The sequence below is a fragment of the Microcaecilia unicolor genome, chromosome 6, assembly GCF_901765095.1.
Source record: "Microcaecilia unicolor chromosome 6, aMicUni1.1, whole genome shotgun sequence".
In the NCBI taxonomy this organism is placed as follows: domain Eukaryota; kingdom Metazoa; phylum Chordata; class Amphibia; order Gymnophiona; family Siphonopidae; genus Microcaecilia; species Microcaecilia unicolor.
The window spans coordinates 82,162,659-82,187,309 of record NC_044036.1 but is presented as its reverse complement, the minus strand read 5'-3'; the positions used below and the strand labels follow the sequence as shown (position 1 = coordinate 82,187,309).

The window sequence follows — 24,651 nt, the reverse complement described above, 5'->3', positions numbered from 1 at the left end:
ATGTGTGCAGCTGACGTTCAGCAGGGCAGGAATGAGGACGGGGAAAGAATGTTGGCAAGACAATTGACCGGTTCAGATGGAACTCTGAGACAACCTTTGGCAAGAACTTAGGGTGAGTGCGGAGGACTACTCTGTTATGATGAAATTTGGTGTAAGGGGCCTGGGCTACCAGGGCCTGCAGCTCACTGACTCTACGAGCTGAAGTAACTGCCACCAAGAAAATGACCTTCCAGGTCAAGTACTTCAGATGGCAGGAGTTCAGTGGCTCAAAAGGAGGTTTCATCAGCTGGGTGAGAACGACACTGTAGGAGGTTTGACGGGGGGCTTTGACAAAAGCAAACCTCTCATGAAGCGAACAACTAAAGGCTGTCCTGAGATCGGTTTACCTTCCACACGGTAATGGTATGCACTGATTGCACTAAGGTGAACCCTTACAGAGTTGGTCTTGAGACCAGACTCAGACAAGTGCAGAAGGTATTCAAGCAGGGTCTGTGTAGGACAAGAGCGAGGATCTAGGGCCTTGCTGTCACACCAGACGGCAAACCTCCTCCATAGAAAGAAGTAACTCCTCTTAGTGGAATCTTTCCTGGAAGCAAGCAAGATACGGGAGACACCCTCTGACAGACCCAAAGAGGCAAAGTCTACGCTCTCAACATCCAGGCCATGAGAGCCAGAGACCGGAGGTTGGGATGCAGAAGCGCCCCTTCGTCCTGTGTGATGAGGGTCGGAAAACACTCCAATCTCCACGGTTCTTCGGAGGATAACTCCAGAAGAAGAGGGAACCAGATCTGACGCGGCCAAAAAGGAGCAATCAGAATCATGGTGCCTCGGTCTTGCTTGAGTTTCAACAAAGTCTTCCCCACCAGAGGTATGGGAGGATAAGCATACAGGAGACCCTCCCCCCAGTCCAGGAGGAAGGCATCCGGTGCCAGTCTGCCGTTGGCCTGAAGCCTGGAACAGAACTGAGGGACCTTGTGGTTGGCTCGAGATGCAAAGATATCTACCAAGGGGGTGCCCCACACCTGGAAGATCTGGCGCACTACTCGGGAGTTGAGCGACCACTCGTGAGGTTGCATAATCCTGCTCAGTCTGTCGGCCAGACTGTTGTTTACGCCTGCCAGGTATGTGGCTTGGAGCACCATGCCCTGACGGCGAGCCCAAAGCCACATGCTGACGGCTTCCTGACACAGGGGGCGAGATCCGGTGCCCCCCTGCTTGTTGATGTAATACATGGCAACCTGGTTGTCTGTCTGAATTTGGATAATTTGGTGGGACAGCCGATATCTGAAAGCCTTCAGAGCGTTCCACACCGCTCGTAACTCCAGGAGATTGATCTGCAGATCGCGTTCCTGGAGGAACCAGCTTCCTTGGGTGTGAAGCCCATCGACATGAGCTCCCCACCCCAGGAGAGACGCATCCGTAGTCAGCACTTTTTGTGGCTGAGGAATTTGGAAAGGATGTCCCAGAGTCAAATTGGACCAAATCGTTCACCAATACAGGGATTTGAGAAAACTCGTGGACAGGTGGATCACGTCTTCTAGATCCCCAGCAGCCTGAAACCACTGGGAAGCTAGGGTCCATTGAGCAGATCGCATGTGAAGGCGGGCCATGGGAGTCACATGAACTGTGGAGGCCATGTGGCCCAGTAATCTCAACATCTGCCGAGCTGTGATCTGCTGGGATGCTCGCACCCGCGAGACGAGGGACAACAAGTTGTTGGCTCTCGCCTTTGGGAGATAGGCACGAGCCGTCCGAGAATCCAGCAGAGCTCCTATGAATTCGAGTCTCTGTACTGGGAGAAGATGGGACTTTGGATAATTTATCACAAACCCCAGTAGCTCCAGGAGGCGAATAGTCATCTGCATGGACTGTAGAGCTCCTGCCTCGGATGTGTTCTTCACCAGCCAATCGTCGAGATATGGGAACACGTGTACCCCCAGCCTGCGAAGTGCCGCTGCTACTACAGCCAAGCACTTCGTGAACACTCTGGGCGCAGAGGCGAGCCCAAAGGGTAGCACACAGTACTGGAAGTGACGTGTGCCCAGCTGAAATCGCAGATACTGTCTGTGAGCTGGCAGTATCGGGATGTGCGTGTAGGCGTCCTTCAAGTCCAGAGAGCATAGCCAATCGTTTTCCTGAATCATGGGAAGAAGGGTGCCCAGGGAAAGCATCCTGAACTTTTCCTTGACCAGATATTTGTTCAGGGCCCTTAGGTCTAGGATGGGACGCATCCCCCCTGTTTTCTTTTCCACAAGGAAGTACCTGGAATAGAATCCCAGCCCTTCTTGCCCGGATGGCACGGGCTCGACCGCATTGGCGCTGAGAAGGGCGGAGAGTTCCTCTGCAAGTACCTGCTTGTGTTGGAAGCTGTAAGACTGAGCTCCCGGTGGACAATTTGGAGGTTTGGAGGCCAAATTGAGGGTGTATCCTTGCCAGACTATTTGAAGAACCCACTGATCGGAGGTTATGAGAGGCCACCTTTGGTGAAAAACTTTCAACCTCCCTCCGACTGGTAGATCGCCCGGCACTGACACTTGGATGTCGGCTATGCTCTGCTGGAGCCAGTCAAAAGCTCGTCCCTTGCTTTTGCTGGGGAGCCGAGGGGCCTTGCTGAAGCGCACGCTGCTGACGAGAGCGAGCGCGCTGGGGCTTAGCCTGTACCGCAGGCTGTCGAGAAGGAGGATTGTACCTACGCTTACCAGAAGAGTAGGGAACAGTCTTCCTTCCCCCATAAAAACCTCTACCTGTGGAGGTAGAAGCTGAAGGCTGCCGGCGGGAGAACTTGTCGAAAGCGGTATCCCGCTGGTGGAGCTGTTCTACCACCTGTTCGACATTCTCTCCATAAATATTATCTGCACGGCAAGGCGAGTCCGCTGCTGGATCCTATTCTCCAGGTCGGAGGCACGCAGCCATGAGAGTCTGCGCATCACCGCACCTTGAGCAGCGGCCCTGGACGCAATATCAAAGGTGTCATACATCCCTCTGGCCAGGAATTTTCTGCACGCCTTCAGCTGCCTGACCACCTCCTGAAATGGCCTGGCTTGCTCAGGAGGGAGCTTGTCCACCAAGCCCGCCAACTGCCGCACATTGTTCTGCATGTGTATGCTCGTGTAGAGCTGGCAAGACTGAATTTTGGCCACGAGCATGGAGGAATGGTAGGCCTTCCTCCCAAAGGAGTTTAAGGTTCTAGAGTCTTCGCCCGGGGGCGCCGAAGCATGCTCTCTAGAACTCTTAGCCTTCTTTAGGGCCAAATCCACAACTCCAGAGTCGTGAGGCAACTGAGTGCGCATCAGCTCTGGGTCCCCATGGATCCGGTACTGGGACTCGATCTTCTTGGGAATGTGGGGATTACTTAAAGGCTTGGTCCAGTTTGCCAGCAATGTCTTTTTTAGGACATGATGCATGGGTACTGTGGACGCTTCCCTTAGGTGGAGAAGGATAGTCCAGGAGCTCAAACATTTCAGCCCTGGGCTCGTCCTCCACAACCACCGGGAAGGGGATGGCTGTAGACATCTCCCGGTCAAAGGCCGCAAAAGACAGACTCTCGGGAGGAGAAAGCTGCCTTTCAGGGGGGGAGTGGGATCAGAAGGAAGACCATCAGACTCCTCGTCAGAGAAATATCTGATGTCCTCTTCCTCCTCCCACGAGGCCTCACCATCGGTATCAGACAAGTTCACGGACCTGTGTCTGAAGCCGTGCCCGGCTCGACTCCGTGGAACCACGGCCACGGTGGGAGCGTCGAGAGGTAGACTCCCTTGCCCGCACCAGAGAAGCTCCCTCCGCCGACGTCGTCGGGGAGCCTTCCTGGGAGGCGACCGCAGTCGGTACCGCAAGCGGCACCGATGTCGGAGACCTCACCCCGGGCAAGGGGCCAGCCGGCGCCTCACTCGACGGTACCGGTGGCGCAAGCACCCCTGGTACCGGAGTGGAAGGGCGCAACAGCTCTCCCAGGATCTCTGGGAGAACGGCCTGGAGACTCTCGTGCAGGGCGGCTGTGGAGAAAGACATGGAAGCCGATGCAGGAGTCGAAGTCAGAGTCTGTTCCGGGCGTGGAGGCTGTTCCGGGCTGTCCAAGGTGGAGCGCATGGACACCTCCTGAACAGAGGGTGAGCGGTCCTCCCGGTGCCGATGCCTGCTGGGTGCCGACTCCCTCGGCGACCCAGAGCTCTCGGTACCGACGCGGGAAGGAGACCGGTGTCGATGCTTCTTTGACTTTTTCAAACGAAGCATGTCACTGGAGCTTCCCGGTACCAACAAGGAGGACGTAGAATCCAGCCGTCGCTTCCTCGGGGCCGAGGCCGAAGAAGGTCGGTCTCGGGGGGGCTGTACCGCAGGAGCCCTCAGGGTAGGGGGAGACCCACCCGAAGGCTCACCGCCACCAGCAGGGGAATGGACAGCCCTCACCTGCACTCCAGACGAAGCACCACCGTCCAACGACATCAGCACTAGTGGAGGTCCCGGTACCACCGACGCCGACGCAGCCTTCCGATGTCTCGGCCCCGACAATGCAGAGGGTCGATGCCTCGATGCAATCGATACAGTTGCGGCCGAGGGTGGAGGTCTTGACGCTGTCGACGTCGACGCACTCGATACTCCCGGTGCCGATGCCGACGAAGAGCCCGAGAACAAAACGTTCCACTGGGCCAATCTTGCTACCTGAGTCCTTTTCTGTAAAAGGGCGCAAAGACTGCAGGCCTGCGGGCCGTGCCCAGCCCCCAGACACGACGCGTGTCTATCAGTGAGCGAGATTACCCGGGCACACTGGGTGCACTTCTTGAAGCCGCTGGGAGACTTCGATGACATGGGCGGAAAAATCACGCCGGCGAAATCAAAACTCGTAATTGCGGTAAGGCACCAAAAAGAAGGGGAGAAAAAAAACTCGACCCGAGGCCTCAAAGGGGCCTACCCCGAAAACAAAAGAAAACTTATCGGGGCCAAAAACTAGAAGTACGGGGAAGGGAAAAAGACCGTAAGGCCCTTCTCCGAAATCCCTTTTTTTTTTTTTTTTGTAAGCGAAAAGTCAAAAGACGCGCGAGGGTCAACTTAAGGGGTGCGAACGGCGCAAACACGACCGTACCGAGCGCGGACAAAAGAAGACTGACGAACACGACCCGGTTCGGGCGGGAAGACGGCCGTGCATGCGCGGTGCGCATCGGCGCGCGAGGACTAGCAAAGGCCTTTGCTAGAGAAGTTCCGATTGGAGGGGCTGCCGTGGACGTCACCCATCAGTGAGAACAAGCAGCCTGCTTGTCCTCGGAGAAAGATAAATCCATAGACTATTATTAAATTGGGCTTGGGGAAAATCCACTATTTCTAGGATGGGCAGTACAGAGTGTTTTGTACTTTTTGGGATCTTGCCAGGTATTTGTGACCTGGATTGGCCACTGTTGGAAACAGGATGCTGGGCTTGATGGACCTTTGGTCTGTCCCAGTATGGCAATACTTGTGTTTTGGCTGTGACCCAGGTAGAGCATTAAACCATTTGAACTAACTGATGAGTCTTTGAAACATATCTCGAGGAAGAAAAGCTTAAGTGCAATCCACATCTGTTAAGAAACAGTGTGTGTTTAGACCTGTAGATTATGTATTGGATCTTTTCCTGTCTTAAATATCTCTGAAGTGTATTTCTCCTGCCTGGCCAGCAAATGGTGCATGTTTATGCTTAAAGCTGTTACAGAGGACCGACTTCTTTTATTGGCACATAGATAACAGGAAGTGCCTTCCAGTGATGTAACCAGTTTTTTTATTTTGAAATTTGACAGTTCTGTGGTCTGACTGGCCTGGAGTTTTGAAATTACCCAGCAGTTGTGGCAGGCTGTTGCTTCTGTCTTAGCCAGGAAGAAAGAGACAGATCTCTTTGCTGAGGCTCGGTGAATTATATGTCCTGATCTTCCCAGGTACTGTTTACACAGTATATAGATGTTTAGTAGTGTTATATAATTGATCCATATTTCAGTTACCTGTTATTGTTTGCCAATTGCACATTTCTGTCCACTATTCCAAGTTCTGAGAATAAACACAATTGTTTGTTCTGCCTTTCTGGACTGATAAAGAATCCTGGTAGTTTGTGTGTTGGGTCTGAGAGTGCTTTCTGGGAACCGCAGGACCACTGGGAGTGTGGCCCTAGTAACCCAGAAATCACTGGGGATAATTAGAGCATGGGAGACTTGCCCAGAGGCGGTTGTGACTCAGTCAGTGGGAGGAGGGAGCTAGTGAAAAGCACAAGCAGCAGATGCAAGTGGAGCTGAGCTATGCTGGGGATAGACACTCTATGTGGCCGCGGGGTAACCCCAGGCGGGTGGCTAGGTATTTCGTGACAAAATCTACAAGTGCTCTTATAAAGAAACTCTCCTTAGAGGTAGACAGGTTACCTTGTCTAAACTGATAAAGAAGCAGAGCAATTATATCAAGTTTTACAGCACACTAGGGATACAGCCAATTCTGTAGATTTGCTGCTGGAAGCCAATTGTTGAGATATGGAAAACCTAGAAGTCCTTAACCAACAGGCATTGGAGCCGACTCTGTGGGTGCTTGAGCACCCCCAATATTGAGAAAATTCCTTGTATGTGTCCAAGGAGGGGCTATTTTCATTGGGCTTAGCACCCCCAATAATTTTGAAAAGTTGGCTCCTATGCCAACAGGTGAAGCAGAGATGTGAGAAGCTGTGCCACATACATTATAAGCTGAATCAATGTGTTCCACATTCATCAGCTTCTAACAACAAAGGTCAGTTCAGCACTGGAAGAACAGTGTTAAACTTGTACTTTTGGAAGCAAAATATTGATATTGTACCATAAATAATTGAGGGAGGCGATCCTTGCTGCAAATCTAACTCCTTGGAGAATTTTCTTCCTAAAAATATAAATGAGCATAGGATCTTTGCCCAATAGTGTAGAACAGTGTTTGTATTTCTTGGTTTTCTTTATTACTGATTCAATGACTGCTGTGCTATATGAAAGTTGTGTCTTTTTGACTTCATATGTGGGTTGTACCCCATAGTTAAGGCCTATCTTTCTGGAGACTGGTTGAACATACAAGGGGGTGTTCTATGTGTGGACCTCTTGTTCACTCAGCAAACCATGAGCTGGAACTGTAGCTTTGGTCTCTGTTCTGCCACCTGCTGAAGAGGGAAAGGTAAAATTATGTATCATACCTGATACATTAATACCTTTCCATTAATCATACCTTTCCATGAATCATAGCTGATCAATCCATAGACTGGTGGGTTGTGTCCATCTACCAGCAGGTGGAGATAGAGAGCAATCCTTTTGCCTCCCTATATGTGGTCATGTGCTGCCGGAAACTCCTCAGTATGTCGATATCAAAGCTCCATCCGCAGGACTCAGCACTTCGAGAATTACACCCACAAAGGGACACTCTGCCCAGCTCACCACTGCAGAAACGGGGGAGGGGAATCAACCCAGCTCATCCCCACACAAGTGGGGGAGGGGAATCCGTCCAGCTCATCCCCGCGGAGCGGGGGAGGGACACCACACCCGCCGATGCGGGGGGCATCTGGCTTATCCTGCGACCGCAACCGCGGGAGGAGCTGGCTGACCCTAACACCGCCGAAGCGGGAGGGATATAAGGCTGCCCTACTGCCGCACGAAGCGGGAGGGAGCGCCGGCAGAATTTAGGTCTCAATCCAGCCTCGTAAAACGGAGGGGAGAGGAATGCAGCAGCTCACTGTAACACAAAATCGTCTCAACTCCAGAAGAATTCAATCGAAAAAACTTGAACACGAAGACCTCCTGAACAGGAACTGAAGACTAAACTTGAACCTGAAATGCAACCAGAATATAAACAGTACAGATATCTGGGAGGGGCTATGGATTGATCAGCTATGATTAATGGAAAGAAAATTATCAGGTATGATACATAATTTTACCTTCCATATCATCATGCTGATCAATCCATAGACTGGTGGGATGTACCGAAGTAGTACTCACCCAGGGCGGGACAGAAATCCCTGACCACAACACTGAAGCGCCAAACCGGGCCTCCGCCCGAGCAGCCACAGTCAAGCGGTAATGACTGGAGAAGGTATGAGCCGATGCCCAAGTTGCCGCCTTACAAATCTCCTCCAAGGAGACGGACCCGGCCTCTGCCATCGAGGCCGCCTGTGCTCTAGTGGAGTGAGCCTTCAGCTGGATAGGCGGCACCTTCCCCGCGGCCACATAAGCCGCTGCAAAGGTTTCCTTGACCCATCGTGCCACTGTAGGCTTGGATGCCTGCAGACCCTTACGAGGACCTGCGAACAGCACAAACAGATGATCCGACTTCCGGAAATCATTGGTCACTTCCAAGTATCTGATGATGACTCGTCTCACATCTAGATATTTAAGAGCAGAGTACTCCTCTGGGTAGTCCTCCCTACGAAAGGAGGGTAGACAGAGCTGCTGATTCACATGGAAACGAGAAACAATCTTGGGCAGGAAGGAAGGCACCGTGCAAATAGACACTCCTGCCTGTATAATTATACTACAGCAAGAGGCCCTCACTGGATGCCCACCGGAAGGGTGGAAGGCCAGATTTTAGGACTCAGGCTGTAAAAATACCAGCTAGGTTTAAAAATCTATGACTGGCTGAGCAAGGACTTGCTTTTCCTGCAAGTTAATATGCGTTCTAGTTTAAGATCTATCCACTGGAATAGTGGTGGGCCAAGCTACATAGCTTTGTACAGCTGAAAAGCACTGACTAGGCCTGATAACCTACTAATGGCCTTATAGATGAGTCTTAACAAAATCAGGTACAAATTGAATGTAGCACTTATTAAAATGGAGTTTGTCTTTCTATAAGATGAAACTTAGATCATAAGATGATAAAAAAAAAAGAGGAAGTGAAACTGATATGCTAAAAATAAGATGTTCTGGCAGAAGAGAAAACGTTGACAAAAGAGGAAATTGCACAATAACTGGCAATAGCTAGAACGGAAGCACCTGGCCGGATAGGAAAATATGATCTCAGAAATTGTGAAATATTAGAAAAAAATGGGTCCTGCCATTTGCTTGCATTGGGATCTGGGGCTATAAAAGAGATAAGATTTTGACATAGAGTTGGAGTCCTTCCCCAACACTTCTCGGACGGCAGAGCTCTGTGCTATTGAACCCAGAATCCGTTTGATGTCTGTACTTGATTGAAAACTTGGTAAGATTAAAGCCTTCTTTCTGAAATCTATCTCTGTCTCTATTTTCTAGTATTCTCCACCTGTCATTTATACTACAAACTAAGCCACATACAAATAATACACACTCTTTGCACTAATTTAAGGACTCATAATATATGTGGGAACATAGATGACCAAGGATTCACTTAGATCCTGATAGACAGAAGGGCAAGGTCATGGGCATTATCCTAGAGTTACGCCTTCTGGTGCCTCCACAACGGAAATATCACTGGGATGGAATATCAAAAGAATTTAGGCAGGCGGCCCAACAGATAGTGGAAGCGCAGACCCTTTGTCCCTGGAGAAGGGTATTCCTGGGGCGCAAAGAGGGCCTTTAAAATTTACATGCCTCAGTGAACTGCAGGAAGGGCTCTCGACATGATAGCGCCTGGAGCTTGGAAACTTGTCTGGCTGAAGTGATAGCCACCAAAAAGACTGCTTTCAACGTCAGGTCTTTCAGAGATGCCCTCGACAAGGGTTCAAAAGGCGGCTTCTGCAAGGCTCTTAGCACTAGATTGAGATTCCACGCAGGCACCACAGAGTGCAGAGGAGGGCGTAGGTGATTAACTCCCTTGAGAAAGCGCACCACATCTGGCTGCCAGGCCAGGGAAGCACCCTTCAGGTGACCCCTGAAGCAAGCCAGAGCCGCTACCTGGACTTTAAGGGAACTGAGCGACAGGCCTTTCTCCAGACCTTCTTGCAGGAACGGCAACACTGAAGAAATTGGAGCAGTGAAGGGAGAAAGAGAGCCTGCCTCACACCACGATGCAAAGGTATGCCAAACCCTGGCGTAAGCAGTAGAAGTAGAACGCTTCCTCGCTCTCAGCATAGTGGCAATGACCTTGTCTGAGAAGCCCTTCTTCCTCAGACGCTGCCGCTCAATAGCCAGGCTGTAAGATCAAAGGGGGAGGGATCCTCCATCACCACGGGACCCTGATGCAACAGGCCCCGCTCCGCTGGCAGCCACAGAGGGCCGTCCACTGAGAGCCTGATCAAGTCCGCATACCAGGGACATCTGGGCCAGTCCAGACCCACCAGGATTATCCGGCCCGGATGCTTTGCCACCCGGTCTAGCACCCTGCCCAACATGGGCCAGGGCGGGAACACATAGAGAAGCACCTGTGTCGGCCACTGTTGGAGAAGAGCATCTACTCCCAGAGATCGAGGGTCCCGTCTTCTGCTGAAAAAGCGCGGCACTTGGCAATTGGCCGATGACGTCATCAGATCTAGGCTCGGCTGGCCCCAGCGCTTCGTGATGTCCAAGAAGCCTGAGCCGATAGCTGCCACTCTTCAGGATCCAAGGTATGGCGACTGAGAAAGTCCGCCTTGACATTCATAACTCCCGCAATGTGGGCCGCCGACAGCTGTTCCAGGTTCGCTTCCGCCCACTGGCATAGATGCATGGCCTCCTTGGCTAGAGGTGCGCTCTTGGTACCTCCCTGGCGATTGACATAGGCCACAGCCGTGGCATTGTCCGACAGGACCCGTACTGGCTTCACCGCCAGTACCGGGAGAAACTCCAAAAGTGCCAACCGAATGGCTCTGAGTTCCAGGAGGTTGATAGACCACTTTGCCTCTGCAGGAGACCAGAGCACCTGCGCTGTCCTTCCCAAGCAGTGGGCTCCCCAGCCCGTCAAAGAGGCGTCCGTCATGACGGCAACTCACTCCGGGGTCAAAAGAGGCATTCCTGCGGACAGCTTGTCTGGCCTCAGCCACCAGGTCAGCGCCTTGCGCACCGCTGGATCCAAGGGAAGGCGCACAGCGTAATCCTCCGACACTGGAGTCCATCTCTGCAGCAGAGAGTGCTGTAGAGGTCTCATATGGGCCCTGGCCCAGGGCACTACTTCCATCGTGGCCGTCATAGAGCCCAACAGCTGCACATAGTCCCAAGCCTGAAGAGGAGAGGCTACTAGGAACTGGTCCACCTGAGCCTGAAGCTTGACAATCCGATTGTCTGGCAGGAACACTCTGCCCACTTGGGTGCTGAAACGAACTCCCAGATACTCCAGGGACTGAGTCGGGCGCAGCTGGCTTTTCTCCCAGTTGATGATCCACCCCAGGGAGCTCAAAAGAGCAATCACCCGGTCTAAAGCTCTGCCGCACTGTGCATAAGAGGGGGCTCGGATCAACCAGTCATCCAGATAAGGATGAACTTGTACTCCTTCCTTGTGTAGGAAGGCCGTGATGACCACCATTACTTTGGAGAAGGTCCGCGGAGCAGTAGCCAACCCGAACGGGAGGGCTCTGAACTGGAAGTGTCGGCCCAGGACTGCAAAACACAGAAAGCGTTGATGAGGAGGCCAGATGGGAATATGCAAGTAAGTTTCCTTGATGTCCAAGGATGCCAGGAACTCCCCTGTCTTCACTGCCGCTATAACAGAGCGGAGAGTCTCTATTCGGAAGTATCGAACTTTCAAGGCCCGATTGACCCCTTTGAGGTCGAGGATAGGCCGTACAGAACCTCCTTTCTTTGGTACCACAAAGTAAATGGAGTAACGTCCCTTGCCAAGCTGATCTTCTGGCAGCAGAACAACCGCACCCAGGCGGATCAGATTGTCCAAAGTCTGCTGCACTGCCACAGCTTTGACCGGAGACTTGCACGGAGAGTGCATAAACCCATCTCTTAAGGGTCGGCAGAACTCAAGCTTGTAGCCGTCTCTGATGACTTCCAGCACCCAAGCGTCTGCAGTTACCCTGGTCCACTCGCCCAGAAACGAGGATAGGCGTCCTCCAATCTGCTCTGGGCCATGGACCAGGGCCCCGTCATTGGGTACGAGACCCTGGGGGAGGACCGGAGGACGCACCTCCGGGACGGCGGTCTCTGCGAAAGGAGTGCTGCTTGGTGGAGAAGTTCCTTTTGAAAGAAGAGGGGGCAGAGGAGCCCGACTTGCCCGGGCGATACCGACGGGCTTCCTGAAACCGTCCTTTGGAGGAACTGGGATGGGCACCACTGGCCCGAGCCCTGATCTCCGGTAACCTCTTGCCCTTAGACGTGCCGAGATCAGTCACAATCTTGTCCAGCTCGACCCCAAAGAGCAGCTTGCCTTTAAAAGGCAACTTAGCCAGGCGAGACTTAGAGGCGTGGTCAGCAGACCAATGCTTCAGCCAAAGCCAGCGCCGTGCAGAGACTGTCTGAGCCATACCTTTAGCCGAGGCTCTCAAGACATCATACAGCAAGTAGGCCAAGCCCAATTCCAGGGCCGGCCAATCAGCCCTCAAGGAAGGATCCGAGGGGGAAGCCCGCTGCACAATCGTCGGGCACGCCCTGGCCACATAGGAGCCGCCAACTGAGGCCTGCAAACTTAAAGCAGCCGCCTCGAAGGATGACTTTAAAGCCGCCTCCAATCTTCTGTCTTGGACGTCCTTTAGGGCCGTGCCACCTTCCACCGGCAACGCCGTTTTCTTAGTCACCGCAGTGATTAAAGAATCCACGGTAAGCCAAAGAAAGGCCTCCCGTTCACCTTCAGGCAGAGGATAGAGGCGGGACATAGCCCTAGCCACTTTAAGGCTCGCATCTGGGAAACCCCATTGAGCCGAAATCAAGGTGTGCATGGCTTCATGCACGTGGAAGGTTCTAGGCGGGCGCTTCGTCCCCAGCATAATGGCAGAACCAGCAGAGGCTGAGGGAGAGACGTCCTCCGGAGAGGAAATCTTCAAAATGCTCATGGCCTGCACTAACAGGTTGGGCAAATCCTCTGAGCGAAAGATCCACGCTGCAGAGGGGGTCATCTGCTCCATCCGAGCGGGAATCCGTCTCCTCCAAGGAATCCCCAAAGGACCGTTGGGAGAACTCAGATACGCTGCCCTCATCTACATCAGAGGAGACAGAGTCCTCTAGGGCCTGGAAATCCACCTGAGGGCGTTTGCTTCCGGAGGCCTCAACCCCTTTATCAGACAGGGGAGCAGGGGCAGCGTTTTGCATAAGAAAAGGCTGATGCAGCAGCAAAATGAACTCAGGGGAGAAACCCCCCAAACTGTGCACTTCTGCAGCCTGGGCCACGGCCCTAGATGCACCCTCAACCGGCGCTCAGGGAAAAACATGCTGCGCATCCAAAATGGCGTCCGGCACGAAACTCCGAGAAGGAGCCGCGCGGGAAGAACGGCGCTTAACTTTGCCGCTTTCTTGCTGTCGCTCGAATCAAGGGCGACCATAGCATTAACGTCTCCCACCTCGAGGGCGGCCCAAGAAGAAACCATCCGAGCAGAGTGGCCGGCCAAAATGGGGGGGGGGGGGGGGGGGGGGCAGCGGGGGATGGGCGCTTATGGCGGGAAAAACCGCCGCACTGGAGGAAGAACCGGGACACTGACCGGACTCCAAACTGACACCCAAAAAAGGTGATTCAGGCTTTGAAACCCCCGCATCCCCGCTTAGATGCGCACACGCGGTCCGGGGAGCGATTCTTTGCGCCCTCCGACGCCATAAGCCACGTGGAGACTGATCGGGGAACCCCCTGCCCGCTACAAAAGGTAAAAATTACCTGCTTCTCACTCTGAGCTGTAACGAACTGGTGTCCCACTGAGCAGCTGCAATAAACGCTGATATAAACGTTGAAATAAACGCCCTTAAAGGACGTTCAAATTTTTTTTTTTTAACGGAGCCAGCGGGAGGGGGGAGAAAAGGAGGGACCTGGCACCACCAGGTTTGCACTTGCTCAAGAAGAGCCCTCAACCCCAGGTACTCAACAAAACCTAAGAATTAGGCTTGGAGACCTAGCCAGAGCTGCTGCTGTGTGTGACCACCACCTGCTGAGATAGAGAACATACTGAGGAGTTTCCGGCAGCACATGACCACATATAGGGAGGCAAAAGGATTGCTCTCTATCTCCACCTGCTGGTAGATGGACACAACCCACCAGTCTATGGATTGATCAGCATGATGATATGGAACTTTTTTTTTTTTGCCTTCAACACAATTGGATAAAATATAAGCGGAGGAGTTTCTTGCAGGAAGAAACAGATCTATGAATAGGTCACCTCTCTCAAGGTAGGAACACCAGGGAACATAGTGTAGATCTCTAAAATCTTCAAAATCAATCTGAAAGAGAAGGAGATTGTAAAGAATGATCCTCCTGCATAATAGTCTAAACTAGAGAGTGTGTATTTTACTGGACTGGGCTAATTCCTGTGTATTGAGAAGCTTGTGGGGCAGTAGGTTCTTCCTTGCAATAGTCCTGGACAAAAAGTCAACTTTTTTTTTTTTTTTAACTGAGTGGGGGCAATCTGATAGAGACAAACAAACAAAAATAGACAACTCATACCACCACAACCAAGCCTGATGTAGAAGTTTGTGGCTTTTTTTTTTTTTTTTATAGAGACAGGCTCCTTTGACACCTGCAATGTAGAAGTGTTGCACTGAATTAAAGGAGAAAGCAAAGAATCCTGTTAAAAGGAGAACAGGATGCCTGTGAAAGATATGTGCTGGAAGAATTCATACACTGTACTATGCTGCACAATTTGATCAATGTTATGGAGCCATCAAGCATCAGCACTGGAATGACAAGGAGCTCTGTCTGGACTACACCTAAAAAGAAAATTTTTCTTTACACTCACACATATATGTTGTACATTATACATAACACAATGCACAACATAATGATGGCACAGCCATACAGCAAATGTTGACAGATGAGGACAACTAGGTACACCCAAGTCTGCCTAGTCCCCGCTGTCTATACTAGCCTAAGTTGGGGGACTCCACCATCTTGATTGCTTCCATCACCCTGTCATTCTCAGCCTTTGCCAGTTGGTATAAACAAGAGTTATCTCCCAACGTGGGTTAGAAACTGGTAAAGAAGTATATTTCCCTTAGTCTATTTAGTTTAGATATTAGCTGATTTGCGTTAATACAGATATTTGTTCCATTTAACTTGGGGCACAGGAAAATACAATGTTGGCTTGTTAAAAATAAATCAAATGGTGCAGATATTTCCTCTGAACCACAGCTAACAATTATGGGTAACCCGATGAGGGTAATGTTTTTTTTAAACAATTAACCACGAATTACAACTCACCTGCAGGAGCTGCTCCTTCTGACACAGCATCTCCTTCAGACGCTGAATGCTGTTTTCTAGGGCCATGACCTCTGAGCTCTTTACTTGCTCCAAAGACTGCATTTGATGCTTTTTATCTTGTAGCTCACACTGTAGATCATGCAAAGCAGCATGCAGTTCCTGAAAATAGAGACAGATGAAGTTACTGCACACTCGCCTCAACTTTTCTAACTCATGAAAATAAAGATGATGCTTTAGGTATGCATTGCTGGAGCAAGGTAACAACTGGGAATCCCCTTGAGGCATATCATTAAACACATGGTGTACACAAAATATCCTCAAGAACATGCTGCCACAAGCAGGGTAATGCCTGAGACACCCACCCCGGGGTATACTGCCTAACAGCCAGGCAATACCCCAAATATTTTATTTGATTTAGCTCACAACTTTTCAGTAGTAGCTCAAGGTAGGTTACATTCAAGTACAGTAGAGTTTTTCCCTGACCCCAGAAGGCTTACAATCTAACTCTGTAACTGAGGTCATGGAGGATTGTGACTTGCCCCAGAACATAAGTAGCTGCAGCTTTTCTAAACACTAGGCTACTCCCCCTCCTTAAGCTATTTCTTAAGCTATGAAGGCAGTCAGACTATAGTCATGACTGATGCATTAATATCTTACAACTGTCATGAAAAAAAAGGACCATCTGCCAATTCTTTTCTGTCAAAACAACTCTGTCACATTAGTGCAATAGGTAAAGATTCCAGTTTGTCATAAAGTGATCTCTGCTCTTGCTCTGGAGTGTTTCCACATATCTAACCCACACTGGAACAAGTTTGTCAACTAATAAAACAAAGAGAAAAATAAGGATTAGACTAGCTTATTATCAGAGGTACATGAGGCCAAGGCTAATAAAATCCAATCATGGGTGCAGACAGAGGGCAATATTAAGAATAAGACTAATATATTAGATAAAAGATACCACAGAGGTAATAGGGTAAAATATAGGGTTGGTTTAAGGTATTGGGAATGTTGTCTCTTTCTGCAACTGTGCTTCCTGAATATCCACCTCCAGCAGCTGCTGAACTCGCTTTAAGGTACATAAAGAAAGGAAGACGTCCAGACAGACTGTACAGGCCACTTGGTCCTTATCTGTCATCTACTATGTTACCCTGAACTTTAGAGTATGACAAAGACTGGGGAATTCTTGTACTTTGTCTCTTAAGTATGGGAATCATAGTTTGATATGACTATTTCTCCTGTTACAGAGGAAGTGCTCAGCTACTGAAATGAAGCATATTCATATTAAAACTCTGATGTGATACTCACTTATGCAACGGGCCTTCCTGTAAATAGAATGTATTAACTGTGGCAGGGACACCAAACCTATAAGTATCAAATGTCAAGCTTGTGCTCAAATATATATAACATAACTACAGCTTTAAATATGTCAAATCAAACATTAATATAGCATCTGTAGTTTCATCTAGTCAAACTTCAATTTTACCTTTAAGCTAATGAGGACCATCAGAGGTGGACTTCCTTACGAGAATCTTCTCTTGAACTAGGATGTAGGTATTATACCCAGTTCTTCATTGGTCTGAGTTCTTAAATAGTTTTAAAATTATTTTTATCTTTAATTTGTGTAAACAGAGTACTGTACTTCTGGCTGTGAAGATGTTGTGCTATATTATGCTCAGTCTCTTCTCTTCCGTTAGAGTGGAAATTATTGTGCCGACACGTGTTTCACCAAGCTGTATCAAGGCTGCCTTTTAATGCCCTTCATGCTGACATCAGCAGGACGAGAAGTCAGCATGAAGTGAATTAAGGGGCAGCCTTGATACAACTTGGTGAAACATGTGTCGGCACAATAATTTCCCCTCTAACAGAAGAGAAGAGACTGAGCATAATATTAAGTACAGTACCTTGTTGTTGCTTTAATGCCTTTGAGTGTGCATTAGGATACTTCTTTATTCTAAGCAAGTGCATCATCTTGAACATCAGTAAGAATTTCAAGCAGTTTGAGAAAATGCTCCATATAACCTGAGTTACCTGATTGTGTTTCCATGTTGTCTCTTTCTGCAACTGTGCTTCCTGAATATCCACCTCCAGCAGCTGCTGAACTCGCTTTGCATTGGATAGTTGATATTCCTTCTGCCGTAACGCTCTCTCACCTTTCTGCAGTTCTAGTTGGGTGCCTATCAAAGTATCCTGCATGTCCAAGAGCTCAGCCTGCTGTTTGAATGGAGAAGAGTCCTCTGGGATCTGGAAGGAAAGAAACACAAAAACATACTCGTTCATTCAAACTAACTGACAGCAAATAAAGCAAATGTGTTTAACTGAAAATAGGTAACATTTAGCTCATCCCTTTTTCTAGGGCAAGTTACATACATATCTGTATGTATTTTCACTGTCTCTAGTGGGCTAACAATCTAAGTTTGTACCTGAGGTTATGGAGGGTTAAGAGGCTTGCCAAAAGTCACAAAGAGCCACAGCAGGATTGAAACTGGGTTCTCCTGTGTGTTTAATATTTTTTTAAATTTATGAATTAAACAAATTAAACAAGTCAACAACTTATACAGAATACCTTTGCAAAACAATTTTCTTAAGAAAAAAAATCATTCAAATTCAACAAAGCTCAAGTCCACAATAAAAGGTGGGAGGACCATAGGAAAAGGGGAAAGTAAAAATTACAAATGAAATCATTGTGGAAAAGCACAAAATACCAATAGAAAATGATTACAGCATCTTTCTTTAATATATTAACTCCTATTTAGAGTCTCTCAGGGGAGAGGCAGGGATAGTACTGGGCAGACTTATACGGTCTGTGCCCTGAAAAGGACAGGTACAAATCAAGGTAAGGTATACACAAAAAGTAGCACATATGAGTTTATCTTGTTGGGCAGACTGGATGGACCGTGCAGGTCTTTTTCTGCCGTCATCTACTATGTTACTATATGTTACTATGAGTTGAAATTGGACCCTGTTTAACCGCCAAAAAAGCTGATATGTGGGATCAGCTCAGTTCTAACCATTAGGCTACTCCTTCAGGTTTTCTCTGAAAGCAGCTCACACAATTGGTCATACAACTGCACACAGTGCTGAACAGGACAAACTATGGAGTGCATTCTAGTAAAGTCTGACAGAACAAAAGTAAAGTTTTAGGCAGGTCAACACACTTTTACTTGTATACAAACAAGTTTGTATTTTGCTAACCCTCCCCACCCCCCCCCCAAAAAAAAAAAAAACTTTGTGTGGGTAAAAACATGCAAGCTGTTTCCCAGAATGCATATTTTTGATTGAGGCGAAAAGGAGATGAGATTAGCTTAGGGGAACCAAATGGTAAATAGGATGAAATGGCACTCTATGAAAACAGGTTAGGATTCTTCAGCTGGGAAAATAGAGATGGTTGAGAGGAGATAAAAGTTTACAAAAATCAAACAGGTTGAATGATTTGTTAATTTACAAAAAATGTGAGGTGGCATGGTAGCTATTAATCCACTTTTAAAGGTAATAAACAAGACACAGAAAAGGAAATAAGATAATTCTCTTTTCAGTGGACTAGCTAAATACATTTTTTTGAGTAATTTTCAAAGGTAACCCTTCTTCAGATCAGAAAAAGAGGGGCTACCTTTGAAAGTTAATCAAAAAATGTATTTTGTTAGTCCAATAAAAAAGGTATATTTTCTTTTCTATGTTTTGTTTTTTTATTTTATTTTTATTACATTTGTACCCCATGCTTTCCCACTCATGGCTGGCTCAATGTGGCTTACATGGGCCAATGGAGGGTTAAGTGACTTGCCCAGAGTCACAAGGAGCTGCCTGTGCCTCTCTATTATTACTAAAAAATACAATAAACTGATCATCCAGACTGGCCCTCTCTCAGCAGTATACAATAAACACATATAACCAAACAAAAAGGAAAAATGTGGTCTTACCTGCTAATTTTCTTTCCTCGAGTCCAACCAGACCAGTCCAGAACTGATGGGTTATGTCCATCAGCCAGCAGATGTAGACAGACTTAAAAGCTATAACCTCTGTAGTAGAGACTTGCATGGGAATGGGGTTTGCGGGAAAACCGCAGGGACAGAAGCAGTTCCTGGGGGGTTCCCATGAAAGCATAAGGAAAAATTAGGTAATTACCTGATAATTTTCTTTCCTTTAGTCCAAAAGGCTGAGTCCAGACACATGGGTTGTGACCATCTGCCAGCAGGTATAGAGTACGCTAATGAGTTGTGCCTCATAAGTTCCTGAACTCAACCAAGCCACTATTTGATAGTGACTTCCAGAGAAAAAAAACAAACTATGAAATAAAGGGCAAAACCTGTGACTTAGAAATAATGGAACTAGAACAGTACAAACACACAAAATTACATAGAACCCAGAAAAACCGAAACCATCACAGAAGGGCGGGCTCTGGATTGATTCTTTGGGACTAAAAAGAAAGAAAATTATCAGGTAATTAACTAATTTTCCTTCCATTACGTAAAGGATTAGTCCAGACAAATACGATGTACAAAAGCAATCCTTAAGAGGGGAGGGACTGTGATATCCCTGCAGAGAGAACCGTTGCCCCAAAGGAAGCATCTGCTCAAGCAGACAAATCCAAATGGTAATGCTTAACAAAGGAATGGAGAAACAGACCACATTGCTGACAGATCTCTGCCAACGATGTCATCAAAGACTTGGTAGAATGAGCCTTGATGTGCATGGGGTGAGATCTACCCTTTAGAACGTAAGCAGAAGAAATAGCATCCTTAAGCATCAAGTGGAGGCCAGCAAATCCTTCCAGGGACCCACAAAGAGGACAAAAAGATGATCAAACCAACTGAAATCATTGGTAGCGGTAAGATAGCGCATAAGGATGCATAAGGGATAAGATAGCGCATAAGGATGTGCAAAAATACCTGCAAATGTAATCACCTCATTTGTCATTCCAATTTCCAGATCATTTATAAATATGTCGAATAGCACCGGTCCCAGTACAGATCCCTGCAGCACTCCACTATTCACCCTCCTCCATTGAGAAAAATGGCCATTTAACCCTACCCTCTATTTTCTGTCCAATAACCAATTCCTAATCCACAGAAGGACATAATCCACTACCACTACTTATCATATCTACAGCACTATTAGACATATGCAGTATTGCACACATGCGCATAAGAGACAATCCCTGCCCCACAGAACTTACAATCTATTCAAGCAGTCAAGCAGAACAAATAAGAGCATTAGGGAGTTTCATTTATTATGGAAATGATTAGAAAGCACTGGTAAGAACTGGAGAATAAGGGGTTCAGATTTAAAAAGCAGTCTCAAAAAGCTGGGTTTTTGGTTTGGATTTGAATAGGGCAAAAAGGGGAGCAAGATGCACCAATTCAGCGAGTTTATTCCAGATACACAGCAAGGTCGAAAGAACAGAATCTGGAGATGGCAGTAGAGAAGGATACTGATGAAAGTGACTTATTTTATGAACAGAGCTCCTAAGGATGGCTATAGAAGAAAGAAGTGGCAATGTATGGATCAGAGTTTTGGTAGCATGTTCAGAAAGGAAGAAATATTTTGATAATGTTAAACAAAAGGAAAGGACAGATTTTAGCAATGTGATGGATATGTGCAGAAAAATAAAGCTGAGGGGACTGGGAGGATGACACCATTTCCATCAGAGCATACACTAAAATTATGATGGAAGAGAAAGTAGAAAACCAACACTAAACAACTCTCAAAGTCCAATGAGGCCATAGTATCAAGGTGTAAGTGGTGATCAGTGCTGAAAGCAACATTTAGGTCAAGAGTGAGAAAGGAGTGAAGGTCCTTCGAATACGCTGCACCTCTTCTTTATTTGACTTCACTGGAGGGAAAGAAGGCATTGAGAAGAGGCGCATTTAAACATTCCTGCCCAAGTCCTCATAGTAACACATTAAATGACAGCAGATAAAGACCTATATGGGTCCATCTGCCTAACAGTCATATTTATTATCAATCATGATTAAACCACAATAAGCTGACACATACAACAGCTATGGTCTGAAAGGATACATGGCAGGCTGTGCTTCCAGGGGAATTTGGCAGCTGGCTCACACACAATCGTTTGCAATCAGAGAGAACCCCGTAAGTAACCCAACCAGAGCCTGTCCTCCCTCCACCCCAGGGAAATCAGAATCAGCCCTCTTTAGGCCGCTGTCCGGAAGCCTGAGGATTCAGACTCACAGAGCAAGCTTCTTCCCTAGGGCTTCTATTTCTCCTAATGCTGTAGCAGTTCAGTTGTCCACCACCTGCCAGAGATAAAGGTATATTGACTAGATTCCTGGCTGCAACGGCCCTTATAGGGGAATAACTCCAGCAAAGAAGTGGTTCCATGTCTCCAGCTGCTGGCACAGGGACATACCATACCACCCCAATGGATATATATTAACAATGATAAAGAACCTATATTAAATATAGAAGTACAAGTAGCAAAGAATAACGTGTACTAAACTCAAGCATAATAAGCCTGCTAAAGCTGGCATGTTTGATTACATTAGAGCCAAAAGAGAGAGACTAAAGATGAGTATGTATAAATTTACTTTAAAAATCAAGAGAAACGATCTTTGAAATAGTTATATTCAGCCAAAAAATGTAATAGAGGACATTGGAAATTGTATATTCCAGAATAGAGAATTAAGGGACTTTTCTCACCATGAAGTCCAAACCACAATGGGTTTATCCCATACAAAGTCCCATAACTTTCTATTTTGGAATATATAACTTCTGATGCCCTTTATTGTGCAACACGTTTTGGTTTGACATAACTAGTATGATCTCACCATGACAGAACTAGTCTATGTTTGTGGTTTTTATGCTTACCCTACGAGATTAGTCTGTCGTCCCCCCCTCCCCTCTCCACACACATTTTTTTCTCCTTTGTCTTTAAAAGATATATATAAAATTGTAATAGCTGTTTTTAGCTTCTGTTACTGGGTACAAAGGTGTATGAAAAGCACACGGATGCCGTGGACATTCAAAAGGCAGCTGCTTATGATGGATAAATATTTATAATCAGTTTTGGCCGGTAGCTATGCACAGTAATATAAAAAAACTGAAAAGATAAAATAATTAGTAAAAGCTACCTGCAAGTGCTGTGCTTTCGTCGTGTGCAACATCTCACGCAATTGGGCTGTTGTCTTATCCTGTTGCCCCATGACATGGTACAACTCTTCTATCTGCAAATGACAGGGAAACCTCAAACACTGTAAGCAGACCATTTAAAAGACAGTCAATTTAAGACTGGTGGCACCCAAGAGACAGTGCCCCCAGCCTAAAACCAAAAATATGCAACATATCCAGAAAACTCCCTTTTCAAGGCTACTAGAGAACACAGGCAACTCCCACCTTAAGGCAGTGTAACACAGAAATGCACAAAAACCAAGCTGAATAGCATTTTCTGGCTCTTGCAGCTAAGATACTTTGTTTGCACAGTAAGATGTCATGTCAGGAAATGAGGTCACTAGTGCCCACCCCATCCAATGAAGGAGACATCCAGAAAAAATGGTGGCACTATCTAAAAATGTTTTTGTGTTCACAAAATGACTGACAGGATGCTCTCTGCCCAGCATAACCTTTAAAAAAAAAAAATCATTCATTACCTCATTCTCCTTGTTTTTCAATGCTTCATTTAGACTCTGGATAGTACGCTCTTGCTTTTCTGATGTCCCTCTGACAGATCTGAGTTCTAAATCCATGGTCTGTAATTTCTCCTGCAGTATCTGGCGATAAGGAAGAAAACTGACAATGTTGTTGCATCCTTGCATCTATGACTTCAGATCTACAGGTCTGCAGCAGATAAACTACAAAGCAGTGGAATAATCAGCACAGAAAACCAAACTTGCAGCAGCAGATATAGCATATGACTTAGCTGTGCCCCATTGCATCAGAAATCCCAGTAAACTGCAGAAACCAAAAGATAACAGCGATAACTTCAATCCCTTAAAGGGAAAGAATTTTTTTTTTTTAATCATGCCTTAGCAAGCACATTCAAATGGATCTTCTGGTCTTTTCCTAGTATTTTCCACACTGCTCATTTTATTTCATTATCATCTATCTTGTTTGACTACTTCAAATGTTACAGTCCCCCAGGCAGAGATGGTAATTTTTTTTTTTAAGATAGCTCAAAAGACCGATTTTTGTATTGGAGTATTTTACGTACATACAAACCAGTTAGACCCAGTCACTGTAAAGCATTGTTTTTCTACCTGTAATAGATTTTCTCCATGTGTGGCAGGGCTACTGGATAACAACTTGCCCTGAACTCAGAAGTAAGTGTAAAGTTCAGAGCATGTACAGTCCTTCCTGTGTGTAATAGTCTTGTCAGCACTTCAGTTCCATGGTTCAAGTCTTGGGGAGGTGAGGGAGACTGTGCGTCTAGTCAATTCTGCTTTGTACTGAAAATTTTGTTACAGGTGGGAAACCATGCTTTTTCTGATGACAAGGAGGAGTCAGGCCTCAAGCTCAGGGTTCCTCATTTATGCAACCATTGACCACTGTCTAGCAGCAGCCCAGAGTTCAGAGTACTATTAATGTTAGTGTGTGTGTGTTTTGTTTTGGGTTTTTTTTTTTTTTTGGGGGGGGGGGGGGGGGGGGGGGGGAATGAATGGCCTCCCTGAGATTCAGAGTCCAAAATATAGAGTATCAAATCTCAAGATTAACACTGTGCAATACCTGTGGAATAGGTGGCATTGCGGTGGGATGCCGATATTGGATAGATGGCAGATCTGTACATTAGCTCATGACTAATTTATTGAACTTTTTTTGCAAGAATGAATGAAGCTACTCTGGAAGAAGCAGATGGAGAAAACTTATAAGGTATTATTACTAGGCCAGGGGATGGTGCCATCTAAGGCTACACAATCAATTGCTGTGTAGTACAGAGCAAGAAGACACTTTACCTGGACCTGCATTATCATCAGGGCTGGCACTGGAAGGGGGGGGGGGGGGGGGGCAAACAGGGCAGCTGCCCTGAGCCCTACAGCTCCAGGGGGCCCCCGTGGTCCAGCATGTCTTCCCCTTCTTTACACCCCCATCCGGTGTCCCCTTCACCTTCCTGGTCCATGTAACTTTCAAATGTTATTTTCCTTCGCAGAGGATTTCCAGCGCGGGAGCGATTCAATCATGCTGCCTTCAGCCTCCTTGGCACACTCTCCCTCTGCTGCAGTCTGCCCCACCTCTGACGCAACTTCCTGTTTCTGCCTGGGCGCTGGACTGCAGCAGAGAAAGAGTGTGCCAAAGAGGCCAAAGGCAGCATGACTGAATCGCTCCCACTTGGAAATCCTCTGCAAAGAATAACATTTTGAAGTTACACATACCGGGAAGGTGAGGGAGACACCAGACGAGGGTGGACTGAAAGAAGGGGAAGACATGCCGGCCCCCAGGGTCGCTCTGGAGCAGATATTTTTGAACTAAATCGTGGTAGTAGTGGGGGGGGGGGGAGGAATGTGAAGGGGAAGAAATAATGGGCTTGGA

General features: G+C 47.5%; 1 protein-coding gene across 6 annotated transcripts in view; it reads right to left on the bottom strand.

Moving 5' to 3' along the window:
• The window catches only part of PDE4DIP (phosphodiesterase 4D interacting protein), a 310,072-nt gene that overhangs the window by 152,009 nt on the left and 133,412 nt on the right, over positions 1 to 24,651 (bottom strand). For all 6 annotated transcript variants that reach the window (XM_030207593.1, XM_030207594.1, XM_030207591.1 and 3 more), the window contains 4 exons: positions 22,779 to 22,898; positions 22,263 to 22,355; positions 17,206 to 17,418; positions 15,178 to 15,336 (listed from right to left, as the gene is read on the bottom strand). In XM_030207593.1, the coding sequence (XP_030063453.1) occupies positions 15,178 to 15,336; positions 17,206 to 17,418; positions 22,263 to 22,355; positions 22,779 to 22,898 (585 nt within the window). The remainder of the gene's footprint in view (positions 1 to 15,177; positions 15,337 to 17,205; positions 17,419 to 22,262; positions 22,356 to 22,778; positions 22,899 to 24,651) is intronic.